The following is a 23,011-nucleotide window of genomic DNA, read 5'->3' as shown; positions in this document are numbered from 1 at the left end:
CTAAGTTTTTCTCATTGCCAATGAGCAAGACAACAACAGAACTCTGAGAAAAGTTGAAGGTAATGGGTATAGGGATTAAATGTGCAATTTAATTTAAATTTTATTCAAAATAATAATTTAAGATGCAGTTAACAATTTAGTGATTAAAATATTATAAATTAATGAGTAACCAAAAGTGATTTAAATCCTACATAAATGAATATTTTAAAAGTTTACAGTAAACAAATGATAAAGGGTACGTAAGTAATTGAGAGAAGCATATAAGAGGACAAGGACAACTATTCCAATTCCAAAACAATGAAAGGCAAGTGCTGCTACCTTTCCTTCAATTTGCTCAGTGAAAACAAGAAAATGTAAACAAATAAAAAAAATAAAGGAGATGCTATGTTGAGTAATCCAACAATCCCAAAAAAGGGTGTTTGGAAGAAGGGAAATTTGTGGGGAAGATGATGTTGTTTCTTTTAAGTGAAGCAATAAAGAAAAATAAATAAATAAAGCATAAAAATAAATATTTTTTTAAAAAAGGCTGTGAATTGGGGTCACTGTCAAAAGTTGTGATGGTGGCATATAAAGAAAGGATCTATTCATTCATCTGATCTAATCAAAACAAAGCATCCAGACAAATCCCTTCAACTATAACCAACACTTCTTAACTTCTAGCTATGGAACTAAGTTAAAAAAAAAAGAAAAAAGACTAAAAAGGTTGTTACTTTCTTACCACTGACTAGGTTATCAATTTTTAAGACAGGTTGAAAATTTAAAGTCATGTAAATCAAATCTATCTATACTTAGTAAAAAATAAGAAAAAGGGTTATATAATTTATACTGGAAATGAGAAAAGTTGAAAAAAAAAGGGTGGATTTTAGGTTGGTTGAAATGGGGAGAGGTGGGAAAAAATGGTGTTTTAGATTTCTGTAGTTTTAGGGTAAAAGTACAAAATAAAACAGCAGCAAATGCAGTGATGAGATGAACAGAGATCTTTAATCTTTTGTCTGACCCCAAAAACACTGCCACCCTTAGCAGTGGCATCATCATCAACATCAAGGGTGTTTCTATAGGCCAAAGTAAAAGTGTGTTTACTCTTCCCTATACTATAGCTATTAAGCTATAAGCCCTATATATATTTTGCTCTTCTAAACAAACCAATTTTTTTTTCTCTCTTTTCGTTTAGTTGTAGCTTGTCATGAAAGAGTTTCTAGTTAGTATAGTTTCCCAAGAAAATCCTTGTTGAGAAGAGAACATTTTGTTTTTGTTGTTGTTGGTGGTGGGTGGCTAAGTGTTTGAAAACCCGTTTCGTTGCTGAATAGAATAGTACATAAATAACAGAGAGCTCCTATATTGCCAAAAGCTGAGTTTTTTAGAGAGAAAATAGAAAGAGAAACAAGGAGAAAAAAACGATGGGTTAGGCTGGGGGAATAATAGGGGCTGGGGGTTTTTTTGTTTTTTTTTTTAGTTGGCAGGCTTGGTTAGGGAAGAGTGGTGGTGGTGGTGGGTGGGGGGGCCGGCCGTTTGGTGTGTGTGGTATGATGGAATTAGAATAATTGAATGGCAGAGGCTTTTGAGAGAGGTCACAGTATCAGGTTTCAGTGTGGTGGCAGTAGCTCATACAGGTAGAGGATATTAGCAAGCAAAGAACAACAACTACAACCCACTAACATAAAAAAGGTATACTCCATTAAAAGCTGGAACAGCAAAAGCACCAGGGCCTGACTCTGGATCCTCAAAGGCATCATCATCATCATCAGCAGCAGCAGCAGCAGCAGCAACAGCAACATCAGAATCCATCTCATATAGGAGGAGGAGGAGAAGAAGAAGAAATTGCGAGGAACCAACAGCAAATCTTGTTTCTGCATCATCAACAACAGCAAGGGCAACAGTTGTATGCAAGCCTGGAAACTCAAGTACTACGAGAGCAGCAAGGGCAACAACAACAGCAAGAGTACCCACAACCACCCAAGAAACGCTCTTATCTGCCGTCGGCTTCTACTTCAACTTTTGGTTCCAAATCAACCCAACATGCAAGAAAAATGGGAGATAGCCGCCACCAAGCTGCAACATCGTCAAGATTGGGGATAAGGCACTCTGGAGGGGAGATCGTTGAGGTCCAAGGAGGTCACATTGTTCGGTCAACTGGAAGGAAAGACCGTCACAGCAAAGTTTGTACTGCCAAAGGTCCTCGAGACCGACGTGTTCGTCTCTCAGCTCACACCGCCATCCAGTTCTACGACGTCCAGGACCGACTTGGCTACGACCGTCCTAGCAAAGCTGTGGATTGGCTTATCAAAAAAGCCAAACCTGCCATTGACGAGCTCGCTGAACTACCTCCTTGGAACCCTGAAACTTTGAATACAACCACTTCGATCGCTAAAACTAGTAACCAAGAAGACCAAAACGCGACAACCGCAACCGACAATGATAAGCCGTATCAGTTCCACATCAACCATAGTGGAAACCTGGTGGAAAACCTTGCTGCTGGGTCGGGTACTCGGAGAAGAACGGCTACAATAATGGGGAATGAAGTTCAAAGTCTTCAGCAACAAGAAATGGGAGATAACCCCAATAATAATTCGGGTTTTCTTCCACCTTCTTTAGTTTCTGATGAGATAGCGGATACAATTAAGTCTTTTTTCCCATTGGGAGCTTCAAGTGAGACGCCGTCTTCTTCCATACAGTTCCAGAATTATCCGCCGGATTTGTTGTCGAGGACCAGCAGTCACAGTCAAGATCTTCGGCTTTCACTACAATCGTTTCCGGAGCCGATTCTTTTGCACCACCACCACCACCACGCCCAAGCTGCTACAGCTCAGGCACACCACCGTGAACCTGTTTTATTCTCTGGGGCCAGCCCATTAGCTGGTTTCGATGGGTCATCTGCTGGGTGGGAACATCACCACCAACACCCAGCGGAGATTGGAAGGTTCCAGAGATTGTTTGCCTGGAATAATAGCGGTGCTGCTGCTGATAGTAGCGGTGGCGGTGGTGCTGGCGGCAGTAGCGGTGTAGGAGGAGGATTTATCTTTGGCACTCCTCCACCGCAGTCACTGCCGACGGCTTTTGGCCAAAACAGCCAATTGTTTTCTCAGAGGGGACCCCTTCAGTCCAGTAACACGCCCTTGGTTCGTGCTTGGATAGACCAGCCAATTTCCACAACCGACCAACACCAACACCAACACCAACACCATCATCATCAACAACATCACCACCATCAAATCCCAGAAAACATCCATCATCACGCTGCTTTATCTGGCATTGGATTCACCACACCTGGTGTATTCTCTGGGTTTCGCGTTCCAGCACGAATTCAGGGCGAAGAAGATGAGCACGACAGCATTGCCAATAGGCTGTCCTCTGCTTCATCTGATTCTCACCATTGATCGAGTAATTCGGAGAAAAGGCCAAAGTCTTTCCCCTCTATCAGGTATTACAGACCAAATTCCTGCCATATATTGCTCTTACAAGCTTTTCTTTACTTGTTTTAAGTGATTGCCTGATTGGTCTTTCAGCACTAGTTGATTGTTGACTGTGAACTGGATGAGAAGATAACTATACTATGATAGCTCCAAGAATGAAAGACTAGTTCGAGGGAAGATTTTGGGCAACTTTGAATCAATGGCCTATACCGTGGGAAGAAGAAATCTGGGTGGATTTCAGGTTTTTCAATCCCCGGTTTGTTTAGATTCTATCAGTTGATTGTGTTGTAGCTTAAATTTATATTTGAGTGAGCTCTTAGAGCTTAACAATGTTTTCTTTTTCTTGTTGGACTTGTCATGTTTTTCATGTTACCAATCAATGTTTGCTACTGTTTCCTAGAGTTACTACTGAGATGGGAACCTAGTTTGTTCTAATGCTGATTTAAATTTTCCCTCAATTAGGACTGACTTAGTTTAGCATAGTCTCTCATTCTTTTGAATATTTTCATGAAATAAGGTAACCCCGGATCAGCTAATATCCAAAAAGTCGTTCTATCTGATACAGAACTAGAGAAGCAATCTAGACTCTTTTCCTCTCTTTAGAAATTGTCAATTTCTCATGTAGATGAAAGTGAACTCTTCCTTTTGATGCCTTATCGCTTTTGTATGAAACAGATTGATGCTTCGAGTTTTGGGGGCATTGAAAGAGAAATCATTTTCTGTAAACAGTAGGATCTTTGGATGCAATAGGGTCGTAGATGATTCCACTGTCAGCATCTCCCCGGTTGAAAACAATGTTTAACTTCCCCTTATAACTCTTTTTCTTTAGTGTCATTTCACTAAATAGTGGTTTGTTTTAGGATGCCTTGGTTAGAATAATTGAAAGCTCTTGATAGCAATAGAGAATGCCAAACAAGGATAGAAATCAAAACCCCGATTCTGGAACAAAAGAATAATCAACTAATCACCATCCTAGACTATCTCCAATTGCTAAAATTAGCAGAATTCGCATAAGCCCTACTGGACTTTGTATAAATTCAGCTACAAAATGCTTTAATATGAAAGATGGGGTCGGTCCGAATAATGCCCTGATGCATACATCAGGACTGAGACCAGGTTGTAGAGGACACCTAATCAATGAGCATGTTAGCAAATAGAGCAAGTGGGGCTATAAATGGAGTCCATCTTAACCAGGAAAGTGGGGGGAATGGGGATGAATATAAAGAAAAGCTCAATTATGGAAGAATAGTAGAATGCTCTGTAAGGATAGAAGATAATAGATGCCACCAAAATTTTGGTGTTTGCCCATCCGTAAATGGTCCCCTACTCCCTGTAAATCTCAGTGCCTAATATAATAATTATCTCTTCAGTCTAGCTGGAAATTCTTATTATCTTTTATTAGCATAAAAATATGATGACCGATATACTTTGGCTTCTATTGATATTTGCAGTATGGTTGTTGGTATTTTAGATGAATGATTATTAACACCAACAAAAAAACACAAGTACTGTCATTTTTTTTAGATATGATTTTATAATATATTATAGGATTATTTTATGTAGTGGAATGTTCAAAGTTGGGATTTTTCAGACCATACCAGATATAAATTTTGAGGTGGAGAGGTGGTTGGATTGCTGAGCTTCTTGTTGGCATGTAGTTAGGGGACGGGTGGCTTACCTATGATATGCATAATTGCATAATGCAATGCAAAAATGAATAATATTTAATTGTATGATAATTAATGCATAATGGAGTCATGAATTGGAGCATTATGCGGCTTTCCAAAAAATAATAATAAGATCGAAGTTCAAAGAATTGGCTACCTATTATGGTTGATTTTCTTTCAGTTTGGTCGAAGTTGTGCATTGAGGACTTATTTGAGAAATGCAAATTTTCAGGGCTTTGTGCTTTTAACCTTAGGATTAAAGTAACACACACAGGGCCGTTTGTGGATTAATGTAGAGATTTTGAACCCGGGTTTAATCCAAATAATTTAGTCACTTCAGTATTTCACTCTTGAATTTCATGGTGCAAAAACCCTGTTTGTTATTGTATACAATGCCGTTGCAAATCCACACAAAGTACCAAGACAAAAAAATCGTATTGAATCACTCCAAAAATAGCTAAGAAAAAAAAGCTTTCGTCCGTCATTGACTAAGCTCCATGAAATATCATTGATTTCAGCCATCGGATGGGGCGCCGTTTTTGGCTTTTGGAGCAACTTTCCCATTTGGCAAACAGGGTTTCACCGAGGCCGAAACTTTCATCTCTTTCTCCGATTTGCTTGCCTGCCTGCCATGAGTTTTCTTTGGGTGAATAGGCTGAGAATGAATCCTCACTTCCCATGGCCTTGCCGCTATCCATCTCTCGATCCAGCTCCAACCCCAGTTCTCCTTGCCTGCACCATAGGATGCTTGTCCAAGATATTGGCTCGCATTTGCCCTCCACTGCAAATTCACTACGACCAGTCACGAAAAAAAGAGAAAGGCTGCAGAGCGTAATGTTATTTCTTAAAAGTGATTAATGAACCCGAAGTTTGTAACCTGATGGGAGAAGGCATATGCCATGGCTCGTTCACGTTTAACCGCTGCCTCTTCTCTCTGTTGAATTCTGGAAAGAATTTCCTCCATAGTTTCAGACCCACCACACCATTCTACCTGTAAAACACCAAAGCATGATACTTTGATTCATAGATATCAGCATTTTCGTTTTCTTTCCTTGCTTACCAAACAAAAGGTAAGGGTTACTCTTACATTAATGCCTAATCTGCAGGGCTTAAGTCTTAGCCCTCAATTAATGTAAAAAGATGGATGCCTAACTAATACCACTAGTTTCTTAGGCAATTAAAAGTTAATAAAGCAAAGTAGGCAACAGTGATTATTAATACCTCCAGTTCATGGAGTTTAGCCTCAAGCTTCATCTGGTTTTCCATTTTCTTTTGCTTAAGCCTGCCTTCTGTAACCATACATATTCTCCGAGCTCGGATTTGAGACTGGACATTGCACCATGAATGTAAATAGCATAGCGTGCTTGTTGTTTGTTTCTTCACTGTATGTCCCTGTATCAATATGTTCTTGAATCTCCCCGCATCTCTCAGCCGGCGGACTGCTTTTCTTGCCTGCAAAATAAATTGTAATACAAAATCTGTATAAGTAAATTATGTTACTCACACCCGAGTACTAGTACCAGCGTCTAATGCACGAATTTAATTATGTGTATCAAGTAAAAATATTAAATTATTTAACTTATATGTCAATAGATCTCTTAAAAATGCTAAAAAATTAACTAAGTCTTTGTATTAAATTAGCATTCAATTAAACTTTTGCCATTAATAAAAAAATTAAAATGTGACACGTAGTAGTTTTCGGTTTAATCTAATATTTTTCCATAAAAATAAATTAGAAAAATATAAAAATTATTTAAAATGTCAAAAAATATTAAATTAATATAAACCTATAAAATTAATAAAATTAATAAAAACTTATAAATATTATAAAAGATATTTAAAATTTTATAAGAACCTATAAAATTCTTAATAACTTATTTAAAACTTAATTTAAAAGACAAGAAGTATTTTGAAACTCAAAGAGCTATTTCAAAGTCTTCATACATGTTTTCGTATCTTTTATATGATATTCTAGTTTTCTTACAGCGATACATGAGTTTAGTTGTATGTATTAATTAGAATATATTAAAATTATTTTTGAATTTTTGTATAAATTTACTTTTATGATTAATATTATAAATAAATTTAAATTTTTATAATTTTAATATATTTTGTAATTCAATATTTTATTTGATAAAAATATTTTCTTAAATTGTTATATGATATATATATACACTTTTCTAAATTAAACATAGATAAAAATGTGTTAGTGGAATCTAATTATTTGTAATATACTAAATATAATATTTGCATAAATGTTAATATAAAATCCATGAATCACAATTAGAATAAAAAATCATTTAGCATGAATTATATAAAATCTACTTATTATTTATTAGTAAAAAATTATTTAAAAAATTAAATTGTGAAAGAAATTTTAAAATTTAAATCGGTCCCAAAATATATTAAAAATTTTAACCCAATCATACACAATTAATAAAGCTATCTTCATTAAAAGAAAATTGTAAAATACATATTTTTATTCCCTTTAAATTTGTATAATAACAATGTATGCGTGTTTGTATTAATACTTAAAACTTTTAAAACATTTTAATTCTCTAATCACAATAAAACTTGAAAAAATTCGTGCATCAAACAAATTGATTGTGTGTATTTATTAAAATATATTTTTTATTTTTTTACAAATTTTTCGTACATAAAATGATTTTGAAAAGTGAAAAGAAAAATTTTAAAGAGAAGTTTAATTTAAAATTGTAATATTTTATAAATAGGCTTGTCCATGAACTAGTTGAAGCCTTAATATAAAAAAATTCTCAGTTCGGGCTTGGGCTCAAACCTCGCCTAACCCATCCAAATAATTCATGTCACTATTATAAAAATAGATAAATCTCAAAATTATACATAAATTTTGGCCTAATGAGTAATTTTATACATTAATTTTGATTTTGTGCAATTTTATACATGAAATTTTGATTTGATCAATTTCTCACAAATTATTATCATAATTATTGATATAACACCATTTTATATTTATATATTACATACATAAATAATTATATTTATCCATTTTAAAAATAAACTAATGTATTTGTTTTTTAAAATGTATGATTGAATCAAAATTAAAATTTTATGTATGCATTTGAACCACAATCAAAGCTTTATGTGTATGATTGCACCAGATCAAAGATAATGTATTAAAATGCACATTAAATCAAAATTCATGTATAATTTTAAATTTATTTATTTTAAAATAATAAATTTTAAAAATATATTAATTTATAGTAATATTTGGATATTTTACAATTAAATTTCAAATAAAAATAAAAAATTTGTTTAAATTAGGCTCGAGGGCAGAAAAGAATCTTTGCCCATTATTTTGGATGAAAATAGTTTGTCTATTATTAGTTGAAATATTTAAATTTATTAAAATTAACTTTAAAATCTATGCCCTGAAAATTTTCAGCATATTTTAAATTTTGAAATTATTTTAGTGTAAAAATTACAATCAAGTAAACAAATGACAAAAAAATGAAGTAAAAGTAAACATTTTAATCTATTAACAATATCTTAAATTTTTAATATGTTTTTAAACTGTTAAATATAATTTAACTCTATTTTCATTTTTAAATTATTTTTAAATAATTCTAATTAAATATTAAAATTTTATTTTATTTTAATATTTATATTTTAAATTATAATTTTAAGAAGTTAAAATATTTTTTAGTTTACTTAATGTGGGTCAGAAAATGTTTTTGATTTTTATAGTGTATTTTTTAAATAAGTAAAAAAAACTTTTTAATTTTAAATTCAAAATTTAATTTTAAATTCAAAATATATTTTTAAAATTAAGATTAAATTTAAAAATATTAAATTTAACTATAAAATTATCTTTAAAAACTATAAAATTAAATAAAGAAAAACATAAATGCACCACATATATAACTTATGGATCTATATGTATATGATTTCCAAATTCATTATCTGCGTTAAGCATGTTTTTTTAAAAATATATATATATCTGAACCAAAAGCTATTGACGTTTATTATTGTGCGTTGCCCACAAATGGGGCTATGCTTCAGTGAATTATCATTATTGTTTTTGTGCCAACCTAATATATGAATCATTCCCTATGACCTACCCAACACTACTTACAAATGCATGAATATGAGATATGGAGGCAGTTATATTGTAATTCCCTTTTTTTTACGTAAAAAATAAGTAAATTAGATTCAAGAGTAAATTAATTCTATTAAGTATTTCATTTATTTTTACTATTAAAAATATAGTTTTTATAGATTAAAATGAGATACACATGGTAAGCTGCTTGTAACTGTTTAGTTATATATCAACCACACTAATTTTTAACAGTAGAAATGAATGAAACTTAAAAAAAAAAAAAGATTAATTTGGTCTTTGATCTAATGCACAGAGACTAACTTGTTTATTTTTTAAGGTAAAAGGATAAAATGCAATCTAACTCTTAGAAAAAGGACTTCCATGGTACTTTTACCAAATATGATCTAATTTGCAATTTATACATTTATATGCAAAACCACCCCAAATGTTCAATTAAGAAAAAAATTAGCATTTTTGATCTCTTAAAAGGTAATTCCACTTGGAAATATGTATGAAATTGGAATTTGGCAAAAAATTAAAAATACCCTGTAAGACCGAAATGCCTTCTGAATTTTAGCAGCCGCTCTTTGTTCAACGGCAATTCCAGGACTGCTTTGTGAACTCCCAGCCGCTGCCACTTCAGGACCCTCATGTTCTTCTACCCTTTCATCACCATTTGATTTTTCATTACTCGAGTGTACCTGTATTGATGGGGTCTGTGACCATATTAGTGATATGCAGTGTCTAACACGAGCAATATGTTGGATTAATGCGTCATTCCAAAACACATGTACTACCTTTGCTTGTTTGGATCTGTTTGGTTTATATTTCTTTAAACAAATGAATGATCTAAGCCAGTTTCCTGAACCCATGGATGATCACCAAGATGCTTATAATAAACCTGCAGGCACATAGAAATATCATTCCAGGGTGATTAGAGATATATCAAAATCGAAGTTGAACAATCATGAAGCTTACCAATATTTACAGAGCTCGAATGAGTGAATCAACTGAAGCAAATAAACCAAGCAGATGTCATTTGAAGCAATTTATTAAGGACTGAAAAGTAGTACTGTTTGCAACACGAAAATACAAATAAATAGATAAACAAGAGTAGATTATGGAAGCAAACAGACAAGGAAGAAGGGGGACAAAATTGGAGTTGGCAAAGATTTGTGGGGTGGAGGTGTTTGATGAAATATTATGTTTTAGTACAATGCAAGAAAAGCATAAATAGAAAAATAAAAATAAAAATAAAAATAAAAGACAGGAAATGTACATGCATGGTTAGGGTTTCATTCTCTTGTAATGACAACTCAACCATATTGATATCGCTGTTTGATCTTTTGGAGGATCAACAGTCTATATCTAGTAACTTAAATCAAAATTAACAGTAGTTTCTCAAGGTTACATATATATAAATATCATTGAATTTTGTGATTATATTGTTTGAGCTCTTTTCACTTAATCTGAGGAAGAAAGATGGTATAGAGAGAGGATGTTTTTTTAACTCTTTAAGAATATGCAAATTAGTACTTTGTGGAGTATAACTTCATTTTTCTTATGGGGTTTTTATTTAATAAAATTCTATAGTTAATTAAGTCATAATTAGGTAATCATCAATAAAATTTACATCAACTTCAAAATTTTCTCTTTTCTTTTTCCTTATTATATCAATCATTTTGTGAATGAACTTAATCCAATTTGCTCCAACCCTTTTTTCCAAGCACAAAAGAAAAGTAGCTAGTTTGAGTAATCTTAACTTGCAAGGCTAAAAAAAAGTAGCCCATCTCCATCATTCCTCGACTTATATAACCATTACATCAACTTCAACTCCAATGAAATATCTTTTCAAACTTTTTCTTAATTTTACATATTTTACTTTTAAAGCATTCACGTCTTTTCACAAATGTGACAACTTTTTAGCAATTTCAATCTATTTTACTATTTATATTTCGTATCATTTTGATATAGAAATTTTTTTAACAATATGATATTTTTTATATAGTGTTTAAAATTATTCGTAATTTTTTAATCTATAAATAAAATGATAATGCATTTTAGTATATTTGAATTCATATTTTTTATATTTAACAACAATACTTAAACCAATCAAATTAAGACTTAATCGGTTGACGTGTAATTTTTTAATTTTATGTACAAAACATTGAATACCATATTAAAAATATAAAAAGAAATTCTTTTAATACAATAAATGGATTAAAACTCCACCGTCTATCTGTAATTTGTCTTTGGATATTTGGTTTGATAATTAAAGATAATGAGTTTGGGTGTGAAAAGTAGATAAGATTGGCCCTCCTTTGATGGAGGCTCAATGCCCTCTAGCGAAACAATGAGAGAGGGCAATGAACAAGGAAAAAACAACATTTACTCTTTATATTTGGCAATTTTTTTTAATTTAATACCTGAATTTTTTTTTGAACACATTAGTCTTGGAAGGTAAAAGGATCTCTCTAGTTCTTTCAATTTTAAAATTAAGAAAATTAGTCTCTCTCAAAAAAAGTATTGAAGTAATTTAATTCCTATTAATTTCGAAAGTAAGTAATCAAAGACAAGTAATCACAACGTTAATGTCTTCCACTAATTGTACATAATTTTAATTGGTATAGCAATAAATTCAGCCTTCGGTATTTTGTCATTTTAGCTTTAATTCTAAAAAAGTTAACAAATTTAGCCTCAACATTTACACATTTACACAAATGTTGTAAGATAAATTTGTTAAATTAAGAACAAATTGATTGAATGTATAAATTTTGAAGACAATTTATTACTATACTAATCAAAATCATGTACAATTGATGGAAAATATTAACATTGTGATTAATTGTCCTTAGTTTCTCACTTCTAAAATTGACAGAGATTAAATTGCTCTAATATTTTTTATAAGAGAGACCACTTTGCTCAATTCCAAAATTGAGAGGAACTTGAAAGGTCTTTTTACTATCTTAGAACTTGGCAATTTCCCTAATTTTAGTCCATATGATGAAGTGACACTTCGCTATTGTGTAATGTCATTGCTTAAAAAGATTATAATTTTTATAAAATTTTAGATGATGTTGTCGCACAATCTTAAAGAACTGTATCATTACATTGATTAGAATTGAAATAAATTTTCAAAAATTTCTAAATAAAAAGAAATTGTGAAATTTAAAAACAAGATGTTGTCTTATTTTTTAGATAAACAATTTTGACTTGATTATTTCTAATATTTCTTTAACTTATTTCACTTTTTTCCCTTATATTTTGAACCGTTACTAACTTTCTCAATAAGGATGTTGTTGAATAAAGTAAGATTTATATAATTTTCGATTTTCCAATCTAATATCATTTATAAAAATATATTAAGGTAAGAACATTTCTTCAATTCTTGTTAATTTTGATATTAAGCAAATGATCCTTCTTAAATAAATTAGAGCAATTTAATCTCTGTTAATTTTGAAAGTAAGCAACTAAAGATAATTAATCATAACATTAATAATTATAGTCAATTGTACATAATTTTTTTGTATCATACCAAATTTAGTGTTTGATGTTTATATATTCTATGTAAGTATTGACAGAATGTATAAATGTTATGTGCTAAATTTGTTGAACCATGAATAAATTGACAAAATGTGTAAATTTTAGGAGTTAAATTTGTTAAATTAAGATCGAATTGACAAGAAAATATGTACAATTGACAAAACGCATTAACATTATGATTAATTATTCCTAATTACTCACTTTTGAAATTGATAGAAATTAAAGTTCTCGATTATTTAAAAAAACTAATTTACTTAATATCAAAATTAAAAATCTCATAAATTCACCAACAATAATTGAAAATCTTCTACTTTAATTCAATTCACTAACTCTATCATGACATTTTCTTTACAAATATATTCTGGAAAGATAAAATTTACATTATTTAAATAGACCCAAAGCAATTCGCTGTCTTGTCACCTTTGTCAACATGGCATGCGACATTGATCTTCATACACATATACATATATATATGCATAATCATATATTATATATAATCGTCACAGTTACTAACTACATCAACTTGTCCCCTAAATTCAACTAAAGCTTAGCTATGTATAACTAACTTCTCACAAAATCAACCATTATATATTTGAATTTATACTTCTTATTTAGGAATAAATGTGACACACACATCTTTATGTATAAGAAGATATTCATGTACCTTCCCCTTATTCTCTTCGATAACCACATTCATAGCCCACACTAAATTGGTTGAAAATTTCCAAACCTCTTACTCAAGCATGGGTCTAAATTATTATTCCGGAAATGATAATATATATATATATACTTATATATAAATTATATAAAAGTTTCTTTTTTTAATTTGTTGAGTATCCTTTTTTGTTTTATTCAGACAGCGAAATTTGTCTATTTATATGATACGAGTATTGTTCATTGATATGATATGTTAGGTAAGTTTCATGTACGTTAACACATATTTTACTCTAAATTTAACATGTACTTATGCGGTCACATACATGATCTCACAATTGACTTCGCAGGAGAATATAAATATCCATCCTGTGAACACCTATTACCATACGAGCTAGACGCATGAATAGAATTTGATTCGAACTAATTTGAATTTTGGACAAGTGATAACAAGTATCATAACACTATTAATATCAAACCAAAATAATTATGTTCCTAAATATTTTAATGTCTTAATACTTTTTCTTTTCTTTCTTTAATTATAGGGAAAAGGATATAAATTTGTGATTAACCTATTTGATTGTAAAATGCTGGCAAATTGTTTTGGTCGTGTCGCAGTCTACATGGATTATTATGAATTATTTTTCTTTGACAGGATTAAGAACTATTATTAAAAGTTAAAATATATAATAATATCTAAAAATTCTAAAAATCCAAAAATAATAATAATAAATTCAAGAAAATCTGACCTGAATGCAAGAGATGCGAGAAATAATCTATATACAACATAAGTTTTTAGTATAGGGCTATAGGCTCACAAATCCTAGTGCATATGAATGAACTAAATTACAAAAGAAAAATTACTTTTTCAAAATATTATATTTTTCTTTGACTTTTTTTCATAATTTGGAAGAAATTAAATATTTTTTTCAAATTTTGAATAATATTTTTAATGTTTTATTTTTTATTTTTGAAAAAATATTTTTCGTATTTTAAGGTTTCTTCAACAAAAGATTCACATTAACATAATAATCCAAATGGACTACCATGTGTTAACATCTTTGCCACATTACTAACATTTAATAGTGAATTTGATTAATGATGATTTTGTTTACCAACAACGGAAATTGATGAAAATTTTATAAAAGAAAATTAATACTCACTCAAGTGGAAAAAGAAAAGGTAAACTCCATTATAATCTCTAACAATTACTAATTTTTATTGTCATTTAATTATTAAAATTATAAAATGGTCATTCAATTATTTAATTTTATTTTTTTGGTAACCAATAGATTAACGGTAGCAACTTTTAAAATTGGTATAATCTGATAACTTTAGCCCTTAACATTTATACATTGTCAATTTAGTCTTTATTCTAAAAATCTTATTCTCAACATTTATATGTTGTGTAATTTGATATTTTTTTGTAGTTTGATTTTCTCTGTGACCCTTTGACTTAAAAAGTAAAAAAAAAATATCAGCTAAAATTGATTGAAAATATACAAGAAAATAAAAACGCTCAAAAATCCAAGATAATAATTTTTATCTTTTCACATTCTTTTAAAATTAATCTTCATTGTCACAAAGAAAACGAAGCTATAAGTAAAAAAAAGAGACCAAATTACACAATACGTAAATATCGAGGGTTAAATTTTTTTAGAATCAAGACTAAATTGACATAATCTACAAATGTTAAAGGTTAAAAATATTATTATGCCAATTTTAAAAGCTGCCACTGTTATTCAGCCGGTGACCAAAAGAGACAAAATTGAATAATTGAGTGACCATTTTATAACTTTTCATAATTAGATGACTACTAATATAATTTTAGAAAAAAACAATAACAGCTGAATTGTTTTTGCATTATTCTTTTTGTACTCTTTTACTCTTATTATAAAATCAATAAACTGGTTATTAGGCCCACAAAATTAATGTAAATTAAAGGTAAAGGGGTCAAGACAGCTTCAATTATTGTTGAAACTTTGATGTCAATTCACACACACTTGCCAGTTTCTATAAATTACAGAAAATATCCAAAACTAATACATAGGTCATGCAAGCAAAAACAATAGAAAAAAAAAAAAGAGAGAGAGAGAATGAAATATATGGTGAAAGAGAATCTTTGTGATAGATGCCTTAAATGGGGACCTTATATTTTTGCATATCTAACAAAATCTTGGCATGTTATATGACAAAGAAGCATGTTGTCATCCATGAAATTAAGGGATGTATTGGCTTTGCAATTGGAACACAAATAATTTTTGCTTTCTTTACAATAAAGCTAAAAAGATTATTTGTTTTGGCTAAGGTGGGGCCAAATTGTAAAGTTAAAGATACAATTTGCTTATTCTGCAATCAATATCTTCATTTTTTCTTCCTTTTGATTTCAAAGAGTTTTAAGTTTTTCTATAATTGTGATTATAATTAATACAAGGACAAATGATGTTATCTAAATTGTTGATGAAGTCTTCTATTTATTTTTTATACAATTATTAATAACTCTAATTTTTTAAAATTAAAGATATGAAGCGTTTAAGTGTATTTATACTACTAATGTAAAATTATAGTTGTTTTGTAGATAATAGTTTGGCAATTATATTTTTTTTATTTCATTTACGTAGATCATACCTATAATGTTTTTATTAAATTAAAATATCTAACTATTTCCTTTAAGTAAAAAAATTTCAACTTAAATATAAATTAATAAAGATAGTTTTATTGACCGTTACCACCAAATGTAACCTCCTCAAGCTGGCTTAAGATGTTAGACTCGAATTTGGGAGATTATATCAGCCACCGAAATGGCCTAACAGAACTACAGAAGTTTAAGAATCGGTCATATTAAAATATTTGATAAATCTTAGAAAAAAAAAACTTAGTCTATATTTAGAAAAACTTACAAGTTAACAAAAAATCGATTAAGTTTAATCTTTATCCTTGTAATGGTGTCTACTTTTGAAAGCTTAGGTAATTTTTCAATTTAATTCCTTAAGAAAACACATTTACAAATTAGCAGCGAAAAAGTGATACTAAAGTAATTTTAATGAAAACATGATTCCATGCATAGTAAATTAAAAATTCATATTTTAATAGCCTAAATGAATTAAGCGCCATGCATACCTAAGTAAAATCTGAAAACTAAGTCCCATGTCACAATTTAAATAAAACGACAAAGTTTCAAATAACAAAATTTGTAAATACTAAGTCTAAGAAACTTTTATATAAAATTAATAATTCGAGTCAAGCCTTCTGAATGCCGAGTCCGCTTCCTAACATTGTGGGTTATCTATAAAGAAGGAAAAATAAGAGTGGGTGAGCTACATGAATTTAAAAATTTCAAGAATAAACAGATTCACAAAGCACTTCAGATTAATGGTTCTTCACATAAAACACTTCACTTCATTATCTCAAAATTTAGAGTAATAACAATCAAATGACAACTCAAAATATCGTTATTTCAGATCAACTCAACACAGGAATAATTAGTGCAATGATTTATTATACAGAAACACTATTCATAAAACAATTCATAATAGCAATTTCAACATATCAACATTTTAGATCATTCAACAATTTACATATGTACATATGTATTATCCCAAAAATTCTCAATTTTGCATGCACAAGTTTCATGAATGCCATACAGTTCCGGATAAATAAAAAAAGGTCCTATCCCACTGCTACACATTATGATGGGAGTTCTTTAAAACTCCATCCACCAATACACCAGATTTGTGGTTTAACCACTACTAATTCGAAGATGACAATTGCCATAAATTGCTATCACACAACAGTATTTGCATATGAGAGTTGTCACATGACTGTGGATACACAGCGAAATCCTATAGATGGAATCTACTTTCGACTGTGGATACACAACAAGTACCTGCATATGGACTCTGCCTTTGGCTATGGATCACAACAATACCCCGCAGATGGAATTTACCTCTAGCTATGGAATAAAATTTACATTCCACATAGACTTTAAATTCCTAATTGTTAAAGTAAGAGTTTAGAGTGGTCAGGTGTCTATAAAGCATATCGGAATAAACTCCATTATTGCGGGTTTGCTTACTAAGGGACTACCACCTAAGATTTTTGTGTAATACCATTTGGGGATATTCGATTTTAGTAAGAGTTTGTATTTTTAAATGCTTTTCTATTATAAACACATTTTTGGTTTTTTCAGTTTACTTATTTTCAAGGTGATTTTCTACAGAAATAAGGTTCATTTGGTTTTATTCAGCCTCTGATTTGGGTAAGGTATGATCTCACTAAGATAGGCATGTTTAGATCACATTACATGTAATTTCCATGTTGCACATCCATACTTGATATATGTCATTTAGTTGTGTCAGCATACGTTATCAAGCATGGATTTATTTACAATATATTTAATAAAAGTTGTCTTGGTTCTATGTTAACATAACCAATGGACGAGATAATTTGAAATACCTTTTGGATATGATAGTAGAGTTTTGAGCTCATAAGGTTATATAATGACATGTAATTTTAAGGTAATTGGTGTATATGTGTGTGGGGGGAGGGGTTCAAGTAAGTGATTGTTGGAAAAATATGGACATCACATATATAATAAGAATAATTACATGTTATTATTTACTATCATTAAATGTTAACCCAAATTAAAAGTGATCTAATTTGGTTAAGGCTTACTGGGCTTCAATTATTAAATAAAGTATGGGTCAAGTATGTGTAAATATTCTAGTATATGGGTCAAGTATGTATAAATATTCTAGTAACTAATTTTTAATTAATAATGAGCTAATTAGAAATTCAGGTTAATGTGCAAAAGTTATATATTAGGGTTATTATCTCACTAGTTTTATTCTTGATGATATGACATGACAGATCATGGTTTATTAATATTTAAATCAGTTTTTTCGATTCCAACATGAACAAATAGTAGATCAGCATTCTTTGGAATTAATGTGGTGTACTTCAAAATTTCTTCAAGTTCTTTGAATTCTTTATAGAGTTGGGGTTTTGGGGAAAGCTTTTGATATTCAAAATCTTCATTCTAGATTTTGATTTCTAAACTTATAAACATGTGAGATTGTGTTGAATGGTTTAGAGGTGATCTCTTTTATAGTTTCAATTAGTCAAAGAGAAGAGTTCCTGTAGAATACAACATCATTATTTTAATGATTTATAAGGATTAAACATTTTTATTTTTATTTTATTTTTATTAATTTAAACTAATTAGAGAAAAATATGATATATTTAAAAAATTATTATTATTTACCTCTTATTAATTTAATTTAATTAAAAAATAGCCCATAATAAATTTTTATTGTTCCAAAATTTTCTTATTGTGCACTCTAATAGCCATGTGACGAGATCAAACTTAACTCATTATTCAATTATTCAACTATGAAATGCATTATTGATTGAAAACAAAACAAAAATCTTGACAGCCAAACTCTCAAAATGAAGTAAAAGCCAAGCGGGCAAGTAGTTGAAAGGCAGAAAAATATGCTCGGATTAGAAACAAATGAAAAATAATATAAATATATATAAGTAGGTATAATGATAAATTTACTTCTTAATGTTTATAATTTTATTAATTTGACATTTTTTCTTTTTTAACTATTATTAACCTTTCAAAAGAATCAAATTATTTTCTTTTATCTAAAATGCTAATTAAAATATTAATTTTTAACGATCTTTGGCATGACAGTCCATATATATCCTATGCTAACAGATATTATTTATCCTATATGTCACGTCAATAAATAATTTAAAATTTATTAAAAAACTAAAAAAAATGCAAACTATGAAAGAATTATTAAAAAAAATCATAAAAATTCGAAAAAAGCATAGTAAAGTCAGCGGACTTCTCAATTTTGTACCAAAGCGAGAATTCGAGCTAAAGCTTTTCCCTCCACTCTACTCTGGTATTAGTTATAAGAGAGAGCCAAATTGCGAAAGCGTAAGAGAGAGTATATTCTGTCCAGCGCTTTCTTCAAGGCTAGAAGAGGGAGCCCGTGGGGATGGCTAATCTAATAAAAAATCTATCTTTCAAAATTGCCAAAACCTAAGCTCAGACTGGACTAACTGTAAAAATTCACAAAGAGATTTCTCCTAAGGACTTTCACTGGTTGTGAGCTTGATAGCCAAGCAATCTGAGTGGCTTTCGCTCCTGGTAAAATTTCTCTCCAAGATTTAGAATTTGAAGTCGATTTAGCAAGAGTCAGTCAGTGTGATGGAGTCTTGTAATGGTTCTATCTATCTTACGTGGATTACCATGCGAGGTTGCCATATTTAAAATTTTAAAATTTTAGTTACTATTTCTGTTAAAAAAATAACAATTCAACTTTTTTTGAAAGTTTGATGGTAAAATTTGACTCTTTTTAAAAATTGAGAGTCAAATTTAGTTTTAAAAATAAGAACCAAATTGATAAAAATTTCTAAACATTAAATGCTAAATTTATAATCTAAAATATATATTTAAAAGGTTTATAAGTAGAGTTAGGAAGCCTTCATGTATTATTTATTTATTTTAAATATAATGTAAAGACATATGGTAGTTTTGTTAACTTGAATTTTATAGCTTCACTATTGGTGTAACAAATAATAAATTTACATATAAAATCAAATAATGTATATAATATGATTTGTTAGTAGTTAATATCAAATTTTATATTAATATAAATTATTTAAAATATGGTTATAGACATGTTATAGGTATGGTAAAATTTAAACATTTATTAGATTAAGTGGTGAAAAGCTTGATATCCTTTAATTAAAATTTTGAGTTTAAATTTTATAAATAAAGATAATTTTATAGTTATTTAAGGGTTTGATCTTACTCGACTTCAAAGTACATTGTGGATACCAAATAAAAAGAAAATTAAATGCATGCATGTGTGAAGGAATAAAAGTGAGGGTCCCAGAATTAGGTCAAAACGTTGCAAAGCAAGAGATACCCAAAACTGAAACGAAACTAAGGTGACATTGCCAAGTAGCCTTGGAACTTAGCTTCTTTTAGAACTTTGAAAGCACAATTAGAGATATATAAAATATAAAAGAAGCTGAAAGAGTGGGTCTAGGAATGGAAAGAGGAAGAGTTAGAGCGAGGATATGGGCGATAAATGAGAGAAAAAAGAATATATATTCATATATAGTAAGCTAAAGATTTGCATTGAATTTTGAAAAACAAATTATATATAACATATAATTTTTATTGATATGATCTGATCTGTCTCTTAGACAAAGTAGGCTTTTTAATAGAGAGAATCTGAAACCTCTTAGATATAGTGATCTTTCTCTTTCCTCTCTCTTTTCAAGCTATATATAAATATTAGCTTAAAACTTGGCTAATGGCTAGGCTTAGGGATTTGTTTGATCTCTTGACTTCCAATATCTGCGAGATTTGGGGTATCTTTTTCTAAACTTTGTTGTTTCATCTTTGTAAATTTTCTCTAGATTTTCCTTAATTATTTTGATTCCAAAGATTTTACCCTTCCTTTATCTCTCTCTAAATCTCTTTTCATCATGCATGAAACTTAACCAGGGTTGCTGGGATTTGTTACCATATCTGATATCTTTTTAAAGATTTGGGTGTTTTCTCTTAACTTAAAAACTTCAATTTTTTGAGGTTTTTTTTTTTTTATGGAAGTTAGTGAAAACAATGGCACCAGAAGATCAAACCCATAGATGTAGCAACAACAGTAACACCAGCGGTGGAAACAACAATATTATTGGTAAGTCTTCTAAGAAGCAAAGGCCTAAAAAAGTACCCCAAAGAGGGCTCGGTGTGGCACAGCTTGAAAAGATACGATTAGAAGAACAACAAAAGAAAGATCCAGGAGCATCTTTGATTTTGCCACTAATCCCAAGTTTCCATCCCCCAAATTACCCTTCTTCTTCTTCTTCCTCATCTTCTTCTTCAATTGCTGATGTTTCACCCCCTCCGACTTCGTTCTTTAGGCCTCAAAACATTGATGGAAACACTAGTGCTGCTGTTCCATTGACAAGTAATGTTAATGGACATAAGTTTTGGGGTTCTTGTTGTGAGTTCAACATTGAAAAAGGGTGTCCTGGATTGGATCCTGGTTGGATTTTTAGGACCAATTTGAGTTTGCCTTATGAATCTGAACCTGTTTGGTCTTTGCCTAGTTTGATGCAAAGGGGACAACCTTTTCACCAACATCAACCTCCTCCTTCAATGGTAAGAAATTGTAATTAATACAATTTAGGGTGAATTAATGGTTAAACTTTGTTGTTTTGTTTTGTGCAGATGAATTTGTCATCAAGAACTTCATCATCAACATCTGTAATGAATATTCAGACGGAGCCCCCTTCAAACCAAAAGTACTACAGGCCTTTATTGCCTGAAGAGGAGAAGGTATATATATATATATGATCCAGTGTGTATATACGTTTACCTTGCTATTATGTGATAATAACATGCCTTTTTGTTTCTAAGTTGATTGGCATGAAGAGACCATATCCTTTCTCACTAGACAATGCTCCAGGCCCCCCTCTTCACACCAAATATCCTCCCATTGTTCATTCCATCTATGGACAAATTGAAACTACACCAAGTACCAAAGATACCACATTCAATTTCGAACCCGACGCCTCGAATTTCAGGTTCGATTTTAATTTCCATGATCAATCATTACAAACATTGAAGTACAAGATTCAAATCCCAGACTTTTTTCGTGTTATGTTTTCATCAGTTCCAAGGAAGGGCCTTCGTGTTCGACCTCGAACGGCGTTTTCACCCGAGATTTCCTCACATTAGGCCCTCCTGCAACTACATCAATATGTTCAACGTCAAAATCCAAGCACCCTCCATCAAATCCGATCTCTTATGAGTTGCCGGACCTCGACTCATTAGTTTACCATCAAGTGAGTTCATTAAACAACATGCAGTACCATCTCCATTTTCATTAACATTTACGCTTGTTTGATCGATTTTAATGTGTTTGAAGGCAAGCTTTGGAGATTCAATTATGAAGCAAGGTGGTGGCGGGTTCACTCAACATCGACCTTACTATAGCTTCTTTCCACCGGCAATGGCGCAAATTGAGGGTGCAAATACAGTAACAATGGCTAATTGTAAAAGTGGAGAAGTTGCTGGACATGTTGATCTCAATTTAAAGCTATAATATAGATTATACATTTAAAAGAAATAATCCCATTTTTTTTTTTTATGAAGAACACATTAAGAATCTCATTTTTCCTTCTAGTTGAGCAGAGCATTACCCTTTGTATGACTGAGCCCTCGATGGAATGATAAAAAATTTGGGTTTAATATTCAGTTTAGGGTTTAAATTTTGATGCATGTGATTTTTAAAAACACAAAGAAGATACAGGGATTTGAAAGGAATTTAAATTTATTTTATTTGGTTTGAAAGGAATTAGGTTTGAAGGTTGGGTGGGTGAATGAGTCAGGCAATTTGATTGGTAACAAACTTTTGCATGTGGGATTGTGGAGATCTGATAGGGCTTTATAAGATGGGTCCCACGAATCTGACCCTTCATTATATAAGTTGCAGATTTCTGACATAATTTCATTATTAAAATTATTAATTTAATTATTAAATAATATATAAAATTTTACTTGACACCATTTAAAATGAATATTTACAAAAATAAAATAAAATAAAATCGAAAAGAGAAAGAATGAA

General features: G+C 30.4%; 3 protein-coding genes across 5 annotated transcripts; 2 read left to right on the top strand and 1 right to left on the bottom strand.

Annotated features, from left to right (window-relative positions):
* Window positions 1-668: 668 nt before the first annotated feature.
* Window positions 669-3,868, top strand: LOC108483292 (transcription factor TCP4-like). Its single transcript, XM_017786596.2, has 2 exons — window positions 669-3,418; window positions 3,504-3,868. Exon 1 carries the CDS (start codon window positions 2,028-2,030, stop codon window positions 3,372-3,374), a length of 1,347 nt encoding a protein of 448 aa, XP_017642085.1. The 5' UTR covers window positions 669-2,027; the 3' UTR covers window positions 3,375-3,418; window positions 3,504-3,868.
* A 1,521-nt stretch (window positions 3,869-5,389) lies between these two features.
* LOC108480828 (protein IQ-DOMAIN 10) lies at window positions 5,390-10,386 on the bottom strand. Of its 2 annotated transcripts, none has more exons than XM_017783949.2 (6): window positions 10,134-10,386; window positions 9,953-10,056; window positions 9,701-9,871; window positions 6,299-6,529; window positions 5,955-6,068; window positions 5,390-5,858 (listed from the first exon to the last, which is right to left on the bottom strand). In XM_017783949.2, the coding sequence occupies exons 2-6, from the start codon at window positions 10,025-10,027 to the stop codon at window positions 5,592-5,594; spliced, it is 858 nt and encodes a 285-aa protein (XP_017639438.1). In that variant the 5' UTR covers window positions 10,028-10,056; window positions 10,134-10,386; the 3' UTR covers window positions 5,390-5,591. The 2 variants fall into 2 exon arrangements, with proteins under 2 accessions (XP_017639438.1, XP_017639439.1); XM_017783950.2 differs by having other exon boundaries at window positions 9,701-9,856; window positions 10,134-10,385.
* Window positions 10,387-20,375: 9,989 nt separating this feature from the next.
* Window positions 20,376-22,641, top strand: LOC108481940 (protein SPEAR2-like). 2 transcript variants are annotated; one of them, XM_053030873.1, is made up of 6 exons: window positions 20,376-20,750; window positions 20,887-21,543; window positions 21,613-21,720; window positions 21,802-21,968; window positions 22,058-22,229; window positions 22,313-22,641. In XM_053030873.1, the coding sequence occupies exons 2-6, from the start codon at window positions 21,004-21,006 to the stop codon at window positions 22,487-22,489; spliced, it is 1,164 nt and encodes a 387-aa protein (XP_052886833.1). In that variant the 5' UTR covers window positions 20,376-20,750; window positions 20,887-21,003; the 3' UTR covers window positions 22,490-22,641. The 2 variants fall into 2 exon arrangements, with proteins under 2 accessions (XP_052886833.1, XP_017640525.1); XM_017785036.2 differs by having other exon boundaries at window positions 20,377-20,750; window positions 20,992-21,543.
* Window positions 22,642-23,011: the final 370 nt, after the last annotated feature.

The sequence above is a fragment of the Gossypium arboreum genome, chromosome 1 (genome assembly GCF_025698485.1).
Source record: "Gossypium arboreum isolate Shixiya-1 chromosome 1, ASM2569848v2, whole genome shotgun sequence".
NCBI lineage: Eukaryota > Viridiplantae > Streptophyta > Magnoliopsida > Malvales > Malvaceae > Gossypium > Gossypium arboreum.
This window is presented reverse-complemented; position numbering and strand designations above follow the sequence as displayed.